We start from the raw sequence: 16,808 nt of genomic DNA, 5'->3' as shown, positions 1-16,808 counted from the left end.
ACATTAAGAATATTGCATTTATTGAAAATCAGGATATTTCACCTAAATTAGAGGCTAAAAGAGGTTTACATGCAGCTCTTATTTACTAGCATTACAGTCTATTTTTATTGCAATTGCTAAATAATTAAACTGAATAATAGCAAAGGCCATCACAATATGTACTATCTAAGTTTGACACCAGAGCTATGTCTATGCTAGAAGTTTTACAAAAATTTCCCCCATTGCTGTTATTATACAGATCTATTGGTGGCAGCAACACTGGAAACCCTAGGACAGTGGTTCTCAAACTTTCGTACTGGTGACCCCTTTCACATAGCAAGCCTCTGAGTGAGAAATTAAAAACACTTTTTTTATATAGTTAACACCATTATAAATGCTGGAGGAAAAGCGGGGTTTGGGGTGGAGGATGACAGCTCGCAACACCGTGTAATAACCTCATGACCCCCTGAGGGGTCCTGACCCCCAGTTTGAGAACCCCTACCCTAGGACAAGACTCCCCACAGGCAATAGTGTTTAATATCTTATCGAACCCTATTCAAAACAGTTCTGACACAGTATTTACAATACCAACATTCACCTGATTCCTTGTCTATGCTAGCTTTCCTATTAGTTTCAGAGTAGCAGCTGTGTTAGTCTGTATTCTCAAAAACAAAAGGAGGACTTGTGGCACCTTAGAGACTAACACATTTATTTGAGCATAAGCTCTCGTGAGCTACAGCCCACTTCATCGGATGCCTTCCTTGTTTTAGAGGAAGCAGCATGGGCAGAGACTTGAGTGTTTCCATATGGATGGATGGAGATACGGTTGGGCTGGGGGCTGGCTGGAGGAGCCCAACCACCGATAACCTTGCAAGCTGCTTAGCCTTTTTGGGTGATGGGAGGTGCATTGATTCCAGGGATGGAGAACTCTGCTGGGGACTTCCACCCCTTCATAAACACTCTAGGAATGGGAGCTCCCATTCGAGCGCTGCGTGGTGGGTTTCTTTAGACAGCACCACTGCTCGCTATTGCTCTACGGTGCGTGACGGTGAGCAAAGGGTTTGGGGTGGCTGAGAGTTGGTCTGCATCTCGCTAAGGAGCCTTGGTGCCTGTTCCAGCACATGAGGCTAATTGTGTCCAACAGTGCGATGCCTGAAGGGCCAGGGGGAAACATAACCACCATTTCCACCACAGCCTTCAGCTGGTGATTCTTGAAGGCTGGTAGGGTAGGTGGTGTGGAAGGAGCCATGTTCCCTCGAGCAAAGGATGCTGTAGGGTACAGGTGGCCAAAGAGCAGCCTGCATGTGTCGCAACACTGTGCCCATCTGAGTGGCAGTGAAGTGAAGTGGGCTGTAGCTCACGAAAGCTCATGCTCAAATAAATTTGTTAGTCTCTAAGGTGCCACAAGTACTCCTTTTCTTTTTTCCTATTAGTGTTATCAATCATGGGAAATTCTCCTTACTCAACACACACCTCAAAAAAAAAACAAAAAAACACTAGTGTTGAAAAGTCCTCGACTCTTTTTTCGTTGAGAATACATTCTACACCTCTATTTACTCTTAAAAAAAGTTTAAATCACAGAACACCTCTATACTAACCATGCCCTAATTAAAATACATTATGTAAACACTAATGTTAAGTCAGAGAAAAAAAGAAACACTGAATCCTCCTCCCACCCTTAATTATGGTTGAGAAGACTAATATTTTGATAAGGCATTAAAGGCAAAAAGATAGCTTATTTTACAGTCTGCATAGTCATTTTACCTTAAACATCACATAAGCTTGCTTCACAAAAACTACAACACTCAATGAAGACTCAAAATAAAATAATTGATTATAAATAAAGAGGTAACATATTGTCCACTGTATATTATGCAAACTATGCAATAGTTTAAAGTATTCCTATGAAAAATTAATCAGGATACTGCATCCTTTAATAACCATTTGGAATATCATTTGAAGCATTTATTGCCTGGAGTGATTTCCAAGCCTTGTACTGAGGACACTAATGTTGCTAACTTGCTAATAGATAGTAGTCTACACTGCAGTCTTCTCCACTTTCCCCTTTGAGCAACACAGACAGAATGAAGCATCAGCACAAACAAATATATCACCACAACACTGACCATGAATCATAGGTGTTTAGGTATTACAACAAATCCTGCTACTATTCTGACATTTCAAAAAGGAACTTACCTTATTTCCTATCCAGTATAAAATGATAATAAAAGAAACCAAATGCTCTGAGAAAATCCTAAATGCAACAAGAAATCTATCCAACTCTAATAAAAGACATATGGAAAAACAATGAGACCTCTTCTGTAGATTACCAGTTGAAAACAGCTTCCCCGCTTCACTCTTTAATTTTGCTCTTTTCATCACAGATTCACAACTGAGCAGCAGCATTATCATCCTCTTACAGAGGTATGATTTGTCTAAAGCTGTAGCACAATTTGGGAACAGTTAAAAAATCTGTCAGTCTTAGCTAGGTTGCAAGCCCAAACCTTGTATTAACCGTGTTGGAAGATCAAAATGTTGTAACCAGGTGTCTAATATGGTGGATTTTATAGTGCATATGGTGCCACAACGCTGAGTGTTTTGCTTTACAAGGCCATACGACCTTTTGTAACAATAACCAAATGAAAAGATACATTAAGAAAAACTTAATACAAAGCAATTTAGTGCTCACAAAACCAAGCACTACAGATACCTAAGACAAGATGCAAATCTGCACCTATATAAACGGCAGATTTTTACAGGTGCTGAGCACCTGCAAATCTCACTGTCTTCAATGGAAAGCTTTGCAGTTAGCAGAAGGTGAGGGTACTCAGAACCTCTGAAAATCAGAACATTTATTTAGGTACCTATTTCTAAAGTATTTACTTAGCTAAATATTGATTTAGGTGTCTAACTTTAGACACCCAACTTCAAAAATCTTGGCCTCTGTGCCCAGTTCACTATTTTCAGGCATCTTACACTCCTTTCCCCATCAGAGGCCCTGAGCCCCAACATACCCCTCCCCTAATAAAAGCTGCCAATGCCACCAACACAGGACAATGGGGTGGGGGAGAAGGGAGCAAAGAAAACACACAGGGCATAACCCCACCCTTCTGAAATGCATAGTCTTATTCACTCCACCCCAATAAAGACTGGTCTGCTCTGTCTGGGGGAGTCACAAGGCATGCATGCAAGAGACCCAGCAACATCAAGGGTGCAGCTAAAGACACTACACTTATCGGTGTGGCAATGGTCGATATTATAAAAGAGGACTGAAGAGAGGAGGAACACAGAAGCTGAAAAACCCGCCTAAGGGAGAAAGAGACAGGGGGCGCAGTGGTAGGTCAGGTTCCCCGCTCCCATTGTGGGATGCAGGAACGGGACGAAAGGAACGGCAGTGTCAGGGGTAGATCCCCGCACCCGGGGGGACACAGGGACGAGGGGACGGCAGCGGAGCTGTCCTCCCCCACCCGGGGAGGGGCTGCGGGGGAGGGGGCATGGTGGGGCTGTCCTCCCCCACCCGGGGGGGGTGGGATGCGGGGCGGGGCTGCCCCCCGCCAGGGACGCAGGAAAGAGAAAGCTGGGCGGGGCCCGGGGGGGGCAATGGCGGGGCGTGCCCCGCGCGGGATGTGGGGGGGGGAAGGTTTCTTAGGTCCCCTCAGCGGTGGCCGATCTCTCACCTGGGTGTCGGGGACGCGGCGCATCCCTCAGCTCACTCCCCGCTGCCCTAGCCGCTCGCTCGGAGACACTGGCAGGGAGGTCGCTCTCCCGGCTCCTCCGCCACCGGCTCCCGCCCGCCCTGGCTCGCACAGATACTGCGCGTCTCGCACTGCCCAACTGGCCTGCGCGCGATACACACCGCGCGCGTTCCCGGCAGATGCGCGGACCCGCGCCCAGCCCGCGCGGCCACGCTACTCAGACACGCCCCCGGCCGCGCCCCCGACACTCCCCTGAGGCCACTGGATCCGACACTCCCCCAGAGCCTCGAGAGAACACGCCCCCTACCAGCTCAGGTCCCGCTCTTCAGTCACGCTCCTCTAGCCATCTGCGGCTTCCGCGCTCTCTTTCTGCGCCTGCGCAGTAGCTTAATGCGTCGCTTTCGTTACCTCATTTGGAGCCCTATGCTAATTAGCACCCTTTGGGGGCGGGGCTAGTTTGACCCCTCCTTCCCGTGTCCACACTACGGGCGTTGTACATCGCAATGCCGGTTTACGACAGTGTATTTTCTACCTTTGCGGCTGTTATTAGCAACCAAATTGACAGGGGCCGGCTGGCGGGGGACTGTCTCGGTTAGCTGGCGCCCGAGCTATGAGGTGGCAGGTGAGGCGCGGCGGTGTGGGGAGGGTTCCTCCCTGGCGTGGGTCGGGCCCGCTCTGGCTCCTCACCGGGGGTTCGAGCCCCACACATTGTCTTCAGGGGGTAAAGCCCGCCCTCCTGCTGGAGCCCCCGTCATCCCCTCGGGTCTGCGCGCTGCTCGCCACCGCAGCAGCTGAGCCGGGTGGGGGGTTCCCCACGCTGCCTCGCGGAGAAGCGCTTGTGCGGGCCGCGCGGGCAGGAGGGGCCGGTGCCTGCTGCACCCCGCGGGGAGAGCTGCCTGCCTTGGACAGACCGCGCGTGTTTCTGTCCTCCCAGGAGCATCTTCGAGCGAGAAGCACCCCCGTCTCCGTTACCCCATAAACTAGCTAGCCCTGCCACACCCCTGTGTGCCCTGCCTGAGCCTTCCCCGCGGGCTTTGCAGCATGACCCGCCCGCAGTCTACAGCTTCGGGTTCTTTCAGTTCAAAGGGGGATCTGCCCGCGTTAGCTCGTAGGAGATGTAGGGCGAGGGGAGTGTGAGGAACCCCATTCTCTTAGGGTTTGGCCCCTATCTGCTGGTGAGTTACCAGCTAGGGGGATATAGGCAGCTTGTGACCACACCTGCCTTGTGATAAGGCCACACAAGCCGCTTATGCAGCCCAACACTTAACTCCACAAAACAGCTGGATGGGAGAGGAGGAGCAGCTGTTTTATCATCTTTAGCGCAGTGGTTAAACTTCGAGCATTCACGTGGGGATGCATGTGGTAGACCCCAGGCTTAAGCCCCTCCTCTGCCTGACAAGGAGAAGTGAACAGGAATTTGCCACCTCACGGAAGGGATGGATCAGTAGAGCTCCTGTTATAGAGGGAGTTGGGGCAGAAACAAGATTATTTTTAAGTCTTGTTAGGGAGGCATAGCAAAGCTGTGATACAAGTTTATCTATGAAGCCCTAGGAAGAGGGCCAGAAAGGATTTGGGGACTCCACACACAAGGGTGAAGAGCTGAATGGCCTTCAGACCTCAGAAGAGGAGACATATTTAAAACACCAATTGTGTGGCATTTGATTCTTCAAAAGAAGGGAAACTGAGGCATAGCAGCATACCCAGTCAGAGAGGTACAGCAATCCTGTGACAGTCTCTTATCGTCTAATATTATATAACTACATTTGTAAATGGTCAGAGTATACCATCTAAAAACACTGAGATCAGCTATGTCACCTGATAGCTATGTTATCATGTCAGTTACAGTGGATACTATTTTTAAAAGATCAGACAACATAGTGCCCAAAGCAATTCTTATGACTGAATTCCACCATACGGAATGGTATTTTTTTTTCAGGAGGAAGATGCACACTTTGGTTTTAAGTATGTTCTTGATTTAGGCCTTTTGAATAAATGCTGCTTGAAAAATAAGTGAATAGTGATCCACTTTGCTTTCTGATTTTTATACTTAAGTTCCAGATTCTTATTTTATCTGAAGTGATTTTTTTCCCCTTCTCTTCCCCTTTTTCCCCAAAGCTTCATCTCCACCAGATCAGATTGCTGTACTCCGCTGATCTCACATCTTTCTCCCTGCCCCCCACCCTTGAGTCAAATATAAGCCCATAGCTGCAGTCCTAGCCTGTGTAAATTTTATTTAGGTTCAAAGGCTTTTTATTGCCATATAAGCTTTTGAAGCGAAGTAGAATTCTAAGGCTTGCTTAATTGATATGTAAATACCAAAAATGCTATTCCATCTTGCAGCTGGAGTGGGCTGATCTCTGAGCTTTGATAACAAACTGGAAGGCTTAGGCATTGTCTGTGGATGCAGTCTTTTCTGAATGTAGGCATGAGAAAAATTTTAACAGTTCTCACAACTTCTACCATCTAGAACCTAACTGAAGCCCTGCAACATTCGACTTAGCCTGCAGTGCATAACCTTTAATTGACAAGTTAGTTATTAGTTTTTGGTAAATAATAATCATACTTCTTGTAAGGGGAGGGTGAGTAAACCTTGTGCTTCGGCTGGTAAGTTTTCATAACTTTGGAAGGATGTTTTATTGTGCTGGAATTAAATAATAGAACATAGTAGGCAGCTCTGACATATATGAAGATGTAGATTAAATTAACAGTGTTCTGCAAACAACAGTTTGGTGTTAGTCATGCTAGTAGTCCAGGACAATCAATGACAAAGTAGAAATCAATATCCCATCAGATTTCAATACCATTGAAAATTAGACTTTGACTTGGTAGTGCATGACATTTAGATTTAAAAAAATCAGAAAGAGATCTCAAATGAACATGACACATTACAATTACATCAGTTAGCTAGTTTTTAATCCATTTTATCAAATGTAATTGTAAATGAGGAATCATCATTGAATGGATGTGTTCCTCTGGTGAAATCCTGCAGGGATTTGTTCTTGGTCCTATGCTATTTAACGTTAATGACCTGGAAGAAAACAATCACTGTAAGTTTGCAGATGACACAGAAATTGGGGGGAGTGATAATTAATGAAGACAAGTCACTGATACAGAGAGATCTGGATTGCCTGGTAAACCAGACACAGGAAAACAATATGCATTTTAATGCGTATACATCAAGGAACAAAGAATGTAGGCCATACTTACAGGCTAGGGGACTCCATCCAGGGAAGCAGTGACTTTGATTTGCGGGTCATGGTGGATAGTCAGTTGAACATGAGAGCCCAGTGTGATGCTATGCCCAAAAGAGAGAATGCAATTCTTGGATGTATAAACAAGGAAATGTTTAGTGGGAGTAGAGAGGTTACTTTACTTCTGTAAAGCACTTGTGTGACTGCTGCTGGAATACTGTCCAGTTCTGGTGCCAACAGTTCAAGAATGATGTTGACAGATTGGAGAGGGTTCATAGAAGAGCCACGAGAATGCTTTCTAATCCTCTAATCACACGCCTTATAGTGATAGGTTGAGCTCCTTGAGTCTATCTAGCATAAAGAGAAGGTTGAGGGGTGACTTGATTACAGACCATAAGTACTTATGGTGAACAAATGTTAATAATGAGCTCCTCAGTCTAGCAGAGAAAGGTATAACACAATCCAATAGCTGAAAGATGAAGCTAGACAAATTAAGATGGGAAATAAGGCACATTTTTAACAGATAAATTAACCATTGGAACAATGTGGTGGAATCTCCATTTTAAATCAAGATTGGACGATTTTCTAAAAAATCTGATGTAGGAATTATTTTGAGGAAGTCTTCTGGCCTGAGTCATATAAGAGGTCAGACTAGATCGGGGTGGGCAAACTACGGCCCAGGGGCTGCTTCCAGCCTTTCAGACATTTTAATCCGGCACTTGAGCTCCTGCTGGGGAGCGGGGTCCAGGGCTTGCCCCACTCCGTGCAGCTCCCGGAAGCAGCAGCATGTCCACCCTCAGGCTCCTAAACAGTGGGGCAGCCAGGGGGGCTCTGCCCACTGTTCCCACCCTAAGTGCCACTCCCACAGCTCCCATTGGCCAGGAACTGCAGCCAATAGGAGCTGCAGGGGTGGTGCCCATGGACGGGGGAGTGCACAGCATAGCCTCCTGTCCGTGCTCTGCGTAGGAGATGGAGAGGGGGAGGGATAGCTCAGTGGTTTGAGCTTTGGCCTGCTAAACCCAGGGTAGTGAGCTCAATCCTTGAGGGGGCCATTTAGGGATATGGGGCAAAAATTGGGGATTGGTCCTGCTTTGAGCAGGGGGTTGGACTAGATGACCTCCTGAGGTCCCTTCCAACCCTATGATTCTATGAGGGGGGACATGCTGCTGCTTCCAGGAGCTGCTTGAAGTAAGCACCGGCCGGAGGCTGCACCCAACCCCCTGCCACAGCCCTGATTCCCCCCCCTCCACACTCCTCGGTCCCAGCCCGGAGCATCCTCCTGCATCCCCAACTCCTCATCCCCAGCTCCACCCCCAAACAAACTCACACCCCTAGCTGGATCCCTCACACCACCACTGCCTGCACCCCTGCCTGGAGCCCCCTCCTGCACCTTGAACTCATTTCTGGCCCCACCCCAGAGCCCGTACTCCCAGCCAGAACCCTCACCTCCTCCCACACCCCAACCCCCAATTTCGTGAGCATTCATGACCCACCATACAGTTTCCATACCCAGATGTGGCCCTCAGGCCAAAAAGTTTGCCCACCCCTGAACTAAATGATCACAGGGTACATCTAAACCTCAATAAAAAGACCTGTGGCATGGCTATAGCTAGCCCTTGTGGGACTTAGGCAGCAGGGTTAAAAATGGCAATGTAGTTATTCAGACGTGGGCTGGAGCTTGGCCTCTTAAATCCTGTGAGGGGAGTAGGTCTTAAAGCCCAGGCTCCAGTCCAGGCCCTAGTGTCTACACTGCTATTTTTAGCCCCACAGTCTGAGCCCTATGAGCTCCAGTCAGTTGACCTCAGCTCTGAGACTTAGGGTATGTCTTCACTACCTGTCAGATAGATGGGTAGCGATCAATCCAGCCGGGATCAATTTATCACATCTAGTCTAGACACGATGAATCAATCCCTGAGCGCTCTCCCATTGACTCCTGTACTCCAGCTCCGCGAGAGGCGCAGGCAGAGTCGACGGGGGAGCAGCAGCAGTCTACTCACGGTGGTGAAGACAGCATGGTAAGTTGATCTAAATACGTCGACTTCAGCTATGTTATTCACGTAGCTGAAGCTGGGTAACTTAGATCGATTTCCCCCCCCCCCCCGATCCTCCAGTGTAGACCAGGGCTTAGTGCCATAAGTTTTGTACTGAAGTGTAGATGACCCTCAATGGTCTCTTCTGGGCCTGGAATCTATGAAAAAGCACTGACACGCTATCAAAAACTACATCATTTAGAAGGATGGCACTGTGGTTAAATTGTGGGGCTGAGGGGAGGGTTTAGATTCCCATCTCTGCCAAAGACTTCCTATACGACCTTGGACAAATCATTTTCCATCTCTGTTCCTCAGTGTTTCTAATGTTTGGATAATATCTTCCTCTGCTGGCTTTTGGGCTTTCTCCAAATTTTGTAGATTTGTTAAAGGGGCACAATAAACAACATATTTTAAAATATTCTGTCCATATGTTCTTAGACATATTATTAAAACAGAAGTGTAACAAAATCTGATTCACTCTTCACCATTTGTTCTTTTTTGCTGAGGTTAGATGATAAAAACAAACTTTCACTTTTTCTGTGTCAGTTTGTAGTCAGTTTCACTTCCTGGTTCTCATGCACTAGCACAGTGTGGCACAGTTTGTGTTCACAACTTCAAAAAGACTTCATTTATGTTTCATGAAAATAATTCAGGTTTTGCAAAATGTTAGTAAAACATCACCACCACCCTAAATTTTGGCTTCAAAGGGACACCATTAACTTAAGAATCACACTTTGTCTTAGTTTTTTTACTTGTTATTAGTAGCACTTAAGATTGCAATAACTGAGATGTGACAGAAAAAAAGAACATAGCATATCAATGTGGTAATTCAGTCATCTTAATGCAAGGTACCACAGTAACCTTTTAAATTACTGAACCATCTGGACAACTTCAGAAGTGGGACTTGATAGAATAAACCCACGTACTAATATAAAAGTCAAATTTCTATTTAAATTACTTTCCTCTGTCCCCAAATACTCTGGATCTTCAACTTCCACTCAGAAAGAAGGCATGCCCATCTGCCATTGTTTCAAAACCAATACCTAGTTCCTTTATCCAGCAGGGAGGCAAAGAAGTATATTTTGCTTTCACAAGTTCAGCCAGCTACTTGACAAAAAAACAAAGAGCATTACTCTTGTTCATAATCTTGATTACTGCTGTAGTCCTCGTTGTAGCCAATCAGTGTTTCTTCTAAAATATTAGGGGTTTTGGATGAGGTGTGCTAGAGATTCTCTACAAAGAGTAAGTCAGATCTGTAACTGAGAGTTCAAAAAGACTCCCCTTAAGATATGGGGGAAGTTCTGATTGGAATTTTGTGACTTGGACTTGAAGAAGTTTGAATCCAAATCCAAACTTCACACAGAGTTCATCTTTAGTTTTAATTGGAAGGTTCTGTTTCACAGAGGAAAAACTGCACTTTCCAATCTGGCTCTACTATTTGTGGTGCCGTATGTACCACTTATGCTGAGTGGCTCTGGAATGAATGTGAGTCTGTGAAGTGTTCTCCTTTAAGCTCTGCAATACATCTGGTGAGTCTTCATGCAGCTCGTACAAGCAGCTCCAGATGGCAATAAAATTAAAAGTAGTAGCTAGTAGCAATTAAGTGTTGTTCATTATAATCAGGAAGAGAGAGTGCTTGTGGGAAGCCACCAAATTATTTACTTTAAAAAAAAAAAAGGAAAGCCAAGTTTCACTGGGAGGAAAAAGAACAAAGTTCAGAATGCAAGCTTCATCATGCAACCATTAATCCTTGCAAGGCTTGATTGGCAAGTTTGCTGTTCTAATCTGCATGTCTCTGGGAAAAGATGAAGCACACATCTGAGAAGTTTCTCATTAGGAGACTGGCCCAAGACATCCCACTTTTAGACTGCATTGCGAGGTATAAACCTGTTTATCCAGAATTTCAGCTAAGTGAGAGTTTGGGAGTTTTGGAGACTTAATGCATTCTCCATGTTTTCTCTACTGTCCTAAGCTCCAGGTTGTTCCATTGTACTTGCTCCTTACATTTGGAAATAATGGATCTGAGTCCAAACTAACATGTGAAATGGTCCCAGATACCATTGTGTCTGGCTCCGTAGAAATAATAATGGCTGCTCCCTTTCCTTTTTAATGACTATTTCTATTTGACCTGTGTTGGAGCTGTCAGTGGCACATTAGTAGTTATGAGCTTTTAAAGGTAAGATATTTCATCTTGGGCCTTCCTTCCTATATATTACACATCCAACCTGTTTCATACAGGTTACCTTGGATCTTCCTTCCGGTATATTACACATTTGACATGCATGTCATTGTTATCCTATTTAACAAGCTTTCTTTGGCAAAGTCACATGTTAAAGGGACCCTGCCAAGATTTGATAGATTAATTTTAGGCTTATCTTAATTTACATGTATCTAGCCTAGGAAAGGCTTGTTTTGTTGCCATGAGGAAGAGTCCAAATCCATTCCTTCCTAATGTGTAAACAAACCATGCTCCAGCTGTTTTCTATCATAATGGATAGGTGTTGCCTTGGTTACAGTGAATCATACTAAAGTGATACTTACTAATTTTTGAGACTAACAAATTTAGCTCATGAAAGTTTATGCTCAAATAAATTTGTTAGTCTCTAAGGTGCCACAAGTCCTCCTTTTCTTTTTGCAAATACAGAGTAACACGGATGCTACTCTGAAACCTATTGTTAATTTTTACACAGCACTTTGGAAGTATAGGGCCAGATGCTGGCTTGCTTCCGTGCTGCACATGGCATGGCTCAGGAGCATGTGGGGGCAAAAGAGATTTAAAGTCACCTTTACAATTCCCTGATTCTGGGGCCATCAATCTGTCAGCCTAGTACCCAGCATTACGTAGAGCAGCTTCAGAGCAGCCTGTGGACTCCAGCATGTTTTAGCAGTTGAGGATCACCAGGCATGGAGATGCTTGGGCCAGAGGAGGAAATACAGAGGCATAGAAGTCACTGTCAGCCCCATACTACTGAACAATTTCCCTCAGCATGGGGAATCTTCTACTGGGCAAATCCTAATCTGGGCTTGAAAGTGCAGCCAGTGCTGCTTATTTACTATTAACTAGCTCTTTTCCGTCCTTGTGTTTGATACTTTTTTAAAAATATTTTTAAAAATACAGAGTTTTAAAAATCTGATTTTAAAGTCTGACTTCATTTTTATTAAGTATACTGTCTAACTAATGTGCATTTCACTTACCTTGGACATTAGATTGGTCAATTTCACCTTTGTTAGTCAGTTTCACACCTCAGTTCTTATGCTCTAACCCAGAGGTTCTCAATCTTTTTCTGTACCAGGACTAACCCAGTATCTCCTTCCTATTTTGCAATAAGGGAAGGGTGGGGTGGTCATAACTACCTGCTGAGTTGTGATTCACCCCATGGTGAGAATACATACATGTACACAATGCTTTTGTGTTTAGGTTTCCAACATTACGGGGGAAATTTAAATCCCCAAACAGCTGTTGAATTCCATTTTTTTTTAAATAAAATCTTCATTTGGGACCTGAATCTCTTTTTAGGTCAGGTATTTGGGGGCAGTGTAGGGTTATTCAATTGTTTTTATTTGCCTGCTGAAGCAAGGAGGGGTAAATAGATACCTAGAACTGTCCAGAGAAGAATCTCAACATGAGCTAACTGTTGAGGTAGGCCACTCTTTAGAGCAACCATCCTTAATTTTTTTTGCAACACCTCTTCCTTATGATTAGTCAGGAGGCCAGTAAACAGTATAACTACTAAATCCTTTCTCTTTGAGCAGAAGTTTGTCAAGCGAGGATTTCAGCTGGGGTTAATGCACATACATACTTGATATAGATTTACACAGTCCAGGAAGTTAACAAAGTTGCTAAATTGGGTCCTAAGGAGTGCTTTCATGTGGGGGAGTTTTATCATGTTAGTAATCTTGTTTTTCTTTAGTGTATTCCTACCATTATAGGCAGCTGCCTTTCCATCATGCTGGAAGACCAGCATTTTTGTGTGGATCAAGTGGTTCTTCTGATATGATGAGCCATGCATCCATCTGTCTATCTTAGGTACCTATCTGGTCCCATCACCATAGTGTCCAATCACCTCATGATCTTGAATGTGTTTATTCTCACAACAGCCCTGGGAGGTAGAGAATTACTGTTTATCCCCATTTTACAGGTGAGGTAGAGAGCGACCAAGTGATTTGCCCAAGATTACACAGAGTCCTTGTGGCAAAGCAGGAATTGAACCCACTTCCCCCCCAGCCCAGACTAGCATTCCAACCATTGAACCATCTTTCCTCTCCAATGTATTATTGAGAACACAGCAATGCAGTTTCTAGCATTAGCCTGGGGATCCAGGAGGCCCCATGCAGTCTCCATCACACATCACTGGGTAGGGGGAATGTACTTGCAAACCACCCTTCTCTCTCCCTTTTTACATTTCTTGAAATGTGATAGATTGTTTAACCCTTGTTCCTTAATTACAGGTGGGGAAAATCCCTTAGTTTTCACGACTCAATGTCAGATATAGTTGCTTCTTCACAGTATAAAAGCCTATGTGAAGCCTATTTGCATAGTAACTTATCTTATCCCCTTTGGTTTATCTTAGCTTTTGACCTTTCTTGGAGTGCTGTGGCCCCTGCCTGTGCAGAATGGACCCTGTTGTTCTGAGTTATGTGGACAGTTTGCTGAGGCAGTCGGATGTTTCCTTGCTGGATCCCCCCAGCTGGCTTAATGACCACATCATTGGGTTTGCCTTTGAGTACTTTTCTAGTAACCAGTTCCAAGACTTTTCCGAACAAGTATGCTTTGTCAGCCCTGAAGTGGCTCAGTTCATCAAGTGTGCCACCAGCCAGGAGGAGGTAGCCATGTTCCTGAAGCCGCTGGGCCTCCCGCACAAGGAGGTTGTGTTCCTGGCCATCAATGATAACTCCAACCAGGCTGCTGGGGGCACCCATTGGAGCCTCTTGGTTTACTTCCGGGACAAAAACTGTTTTGCTCATTATGACTCCCACAGTAAGAGCAACTCTGCCCATGCCAAGCTGGTGGCAGGAAAGCTAGAGGCATTTCTGGGAAAAAGCGGAGACAAAGTGGCCTTCATAGAGGAGAAGGCCCCTGCACAGCAGAACAGCTATGACTGTGGAATGTATGTGATCTGTAACACAGAGGCTCTGTGTCAGGGATATTTTAGGGGACAGCAGGAACCAGTACTGCAGCTCCTCACTCCTCCTTATATCACACGGAAGAGGGCAGAATGGAAAGCTCTCATTGCCAAACTTGCACGCAAATGACTTAAATGTAATTGTCCCTGCTTCGAACAACTACCTGTCCAGTCCTCTAGTCTCCACCCCCAGTGCCTGAGGGAAGATATCCATGAACAGGATTTCTCCACAGAAAGAATGTAACCCCTCCAGCATGGCTACACCCTGCACTACCCCAGCTGAAAAGCCTTAGTTTCCTCTACAACCCACTAGCCTTCAGACTTAAGTACTGGTAACATCACTTTTTGTGTTCAGCAGAACCTTCTTAAAGGAAGTTTTATTACTTCAAGCACTTTTCTGGCTATAACAAACTAGGTTGGTGAAGATTCCTCTCACCCCCACAGTAAGCAATGAGCCCTCACTGTATGATTTTTAATTTTCTATGGACATTGCTAGTCTAAATCTAATCTGGTTCAGTGATATCCATCTTACATACACAGGCCTAATTTTAAAAAGACACCTCTGATTTGTCCCTGCCTTTAATTGTGGTTCCAAGTTATAGGATTTAGGGGTCTAGCTACACAATTCTGCCCAAAAATTTGATATTGAGATATCCATATCTTGTGATCTGAGAGTGCAAAATCAGAAGTAATGGTGTAGGTTATTTAAAGGTGCTTCAAAGGGTAAGACGCAGAAAAGTTATTTTTGCTCTCTTTTGCTGCTTTACATCCTGTATAACGAAGGCCTGAATTTTTCTTGTTTTTATATTAGAAATACACTTTTTTTTATATCCTGGATGATTGAACCACTGGATAGTTTTCAAGATAGTAGAAGAATGACAAAACAAGTACTAAGAACGTGAAACCTGATTGAGGTGGAAAGTGTTTTAAACAGTGAATAAAGGTTATTTTCATCAACACATACTTTGTACAAATATCATACAAAAAGTTGGGGGAAAGCCTCCGATTCCAAACCTCTACCCTTCCAGTCAAGTTTTAAGACAACTCAGAATACGCATGAGACTGCCAACAACTTCTCTCGCAAAACCCCCAAAAACAGACTTTACATTTCTGATATTTCTAATGTAAAAAAGAAAAAAGCCTTTGACTTTCTCATATATAATAAAAATCAGTACGGGGGAAAAAAAGTATAGTGTCTGATTTTTCAGTGGTGCTGACATCAATGGTAGCTGCAACTCTTCTGAAAAATCAAGCTGTTAATCCTTAGTATACTTGTCTATCATACCAAATATAAGTGGTTAAGAACGAGGGGGGATTTGATAGCTGCTTTCAACTACCTGAAAGGAGGTTCCAAAGAGGATGGCTCTAGACTGTTCTCAGCAGTAGTAGATGACAGAACAAGGAGTAATGGTCTCAAGTTGCAGTTTGGGAGGTTTAGGAAAAACTTTTTCACTAGGAAAGTGGCGAAGCACTGGAATGGGTTACCTAGAAAGGTGGTGGAATCTCCTTCCTTAGAGATTTTTAAGGTCAGGCTTGACAAAGCCCTGGCTGGGATGATTTAGTTGGGGATTGGTCCTGCTTTGAACAGAGGGTTGGACTAGATGACCTCCTGGGGTCCCTTCCAACCATGATATTCTATGACTCTGAATTCAAAATAGAAAAGCTTTTGCTGCAGCACTGGATTACATCTGGATCCAAGAAAGTAGGGCCCATTGTCAGGAGAAGGGGATGTTGATGGAAGAGTGAGATGTCAGTGTAAAATGAAGTAGTATGAATATGTAACCAACAGCCTCACTGGAGACAGTGGGCCAGATCCTTAGCCTTTGTAAAACAGCACAGCTCCATTGATTTCAACAGCACAACCCTGATTCATACCAAATGAGCATCTGGCCCAATCAATTCTTCCAAAATGCCCAGTCAAATAAACAGAAGTGATTGTGGGATTGGGAGGAGGGGAGTTAAAGATCGTAATGTAATGATCCTTGTTAGACTTTCCAGTGCTGACAGAAGGGAGGATTTGTCTCTGGCTCTCTGCTTTCTCTTTATCTTCTTGAGTACATGGGAAAAGTCAGTTCCACTGACCTGTGTCTGAAATCCTTGGAGCTGTCTGACAAAATAGGGTTGTTGAGTCACTTTATGCTAAGTGCATTGCCCAGCTGAACACAACATTCTGCACTGCTTGGACAGCCTCCCACTGTGGGTCAGAGGCAGGACAGTGGGTTGGTCACTATAAGGTACTGTAATTTGCTTGTTTTTCTCCCCATTCCTATTTGTTGCCCCTGCTGCTACCAAGAAGTAACTAACACACACATCCCCACTCATTTGCCCTGCAGCACTGAGGTGCAGACACTTACTTCTAATATCCATTGCAGATTAGCTGCTCAGTTAATACAGAGAAATACTTCTGTCTGTGATGTGATATCAGCATTAGGCCAGGGAGAATGCTTTTCCAGCTTTGATCATTACAGTATATGATAGAAGGGGGAAATAAATCAATCCACCTCCGACTCCCTCCTCCCAGGCAGATGTGTCACTTGGAGAATCCAGTACCAAGAATAAAGAAAGATACCAATTAAAAAAGCAAGTGTTTTCTGTTTTGTAGAATTGGGGTTTGTTGTTTGATGGGTTACATTTTCAAAATGATTGGGGTGAGGAGCAAGGGGAGGGAGGGTGTTCCTACATCATGTTATCCAGTAATAATAATGCCTTCCTCTTATCTAGCTCTTTTCATCAGAGTAATGGGATTACAGCATAGAGAGATTTCAGAGTAACAGCCGTGTTAGTCTGTAT

General features: G+C 44.6%; 1 protein-coding gene across 4 annotated transcripts; it reads left to right on the top strand.

Annotated features, from left to right (window-relative positions):
* Positions 1-4,152: 4,152 nt before the first annotated feature.
* Positions 4,153-16,590, top strand: SENP8 (SUMO peptidase family member, NEDD8 specific). 4 transcript variants are annotated; one of them, XM_084641990.1, is made up of 3 exons: positions 4,153-4,296; positions 8,810-8,880; positions 13,467-16,590. In XM_084641990.1, the coding sequence occupies exon 3, from the start codon at positions 13,510-13,512 to the stop codon at positions 14,146-14,148; it is 639 nt and encodes a 212-aa protein (XP_084498116.1). In that variant the 5' UTR covers positions 4,153-4,296; positions 8,810-8,880; positions 13,467-13,509; the 3' UTR covers positions 14,149-16,590. The 4 variants fall into 4 exon arrangements, with proteins under 4 accessions (XP_084498116.1, XP_084498118.1, XP_084498119.1 ...); XM_084641992.1 differs by having other exon boundaries at positions 8,755-8,880; XM_084641993.1 differs by lacking the exon at positions 8,810-8,880.
* The last annotated feature ends 218 nt before the right edge of the window (positions 16,591-16,808 follow it).

This window comes from Lepidochelys olivacea, assembly GCF_965140295.1.
Source record: "Lepidochelys olivacea isolate rLepOli2 genome assembly, chromosome: 10".
Taxonomy (NCBI): domain Eukaryota; kingdom Metazoa; phylum Chordata; order Testudines; family Cheloniidae; genus Lepidochelys; species Lepidochelys olivacea.
This window is presented reverse-complemented; position numbering and strand designations above follow the sequence as displayed.

Excerpts from the sequence above, each read along its gene's own strand:
- SENP8 (XM_084641993.1), top strand. The coding sequence starts at position 13,510 with ATGGACCCTGTTGTTCTGAGTTATGTGGACAGTTTGCTGAGGCAGTCG.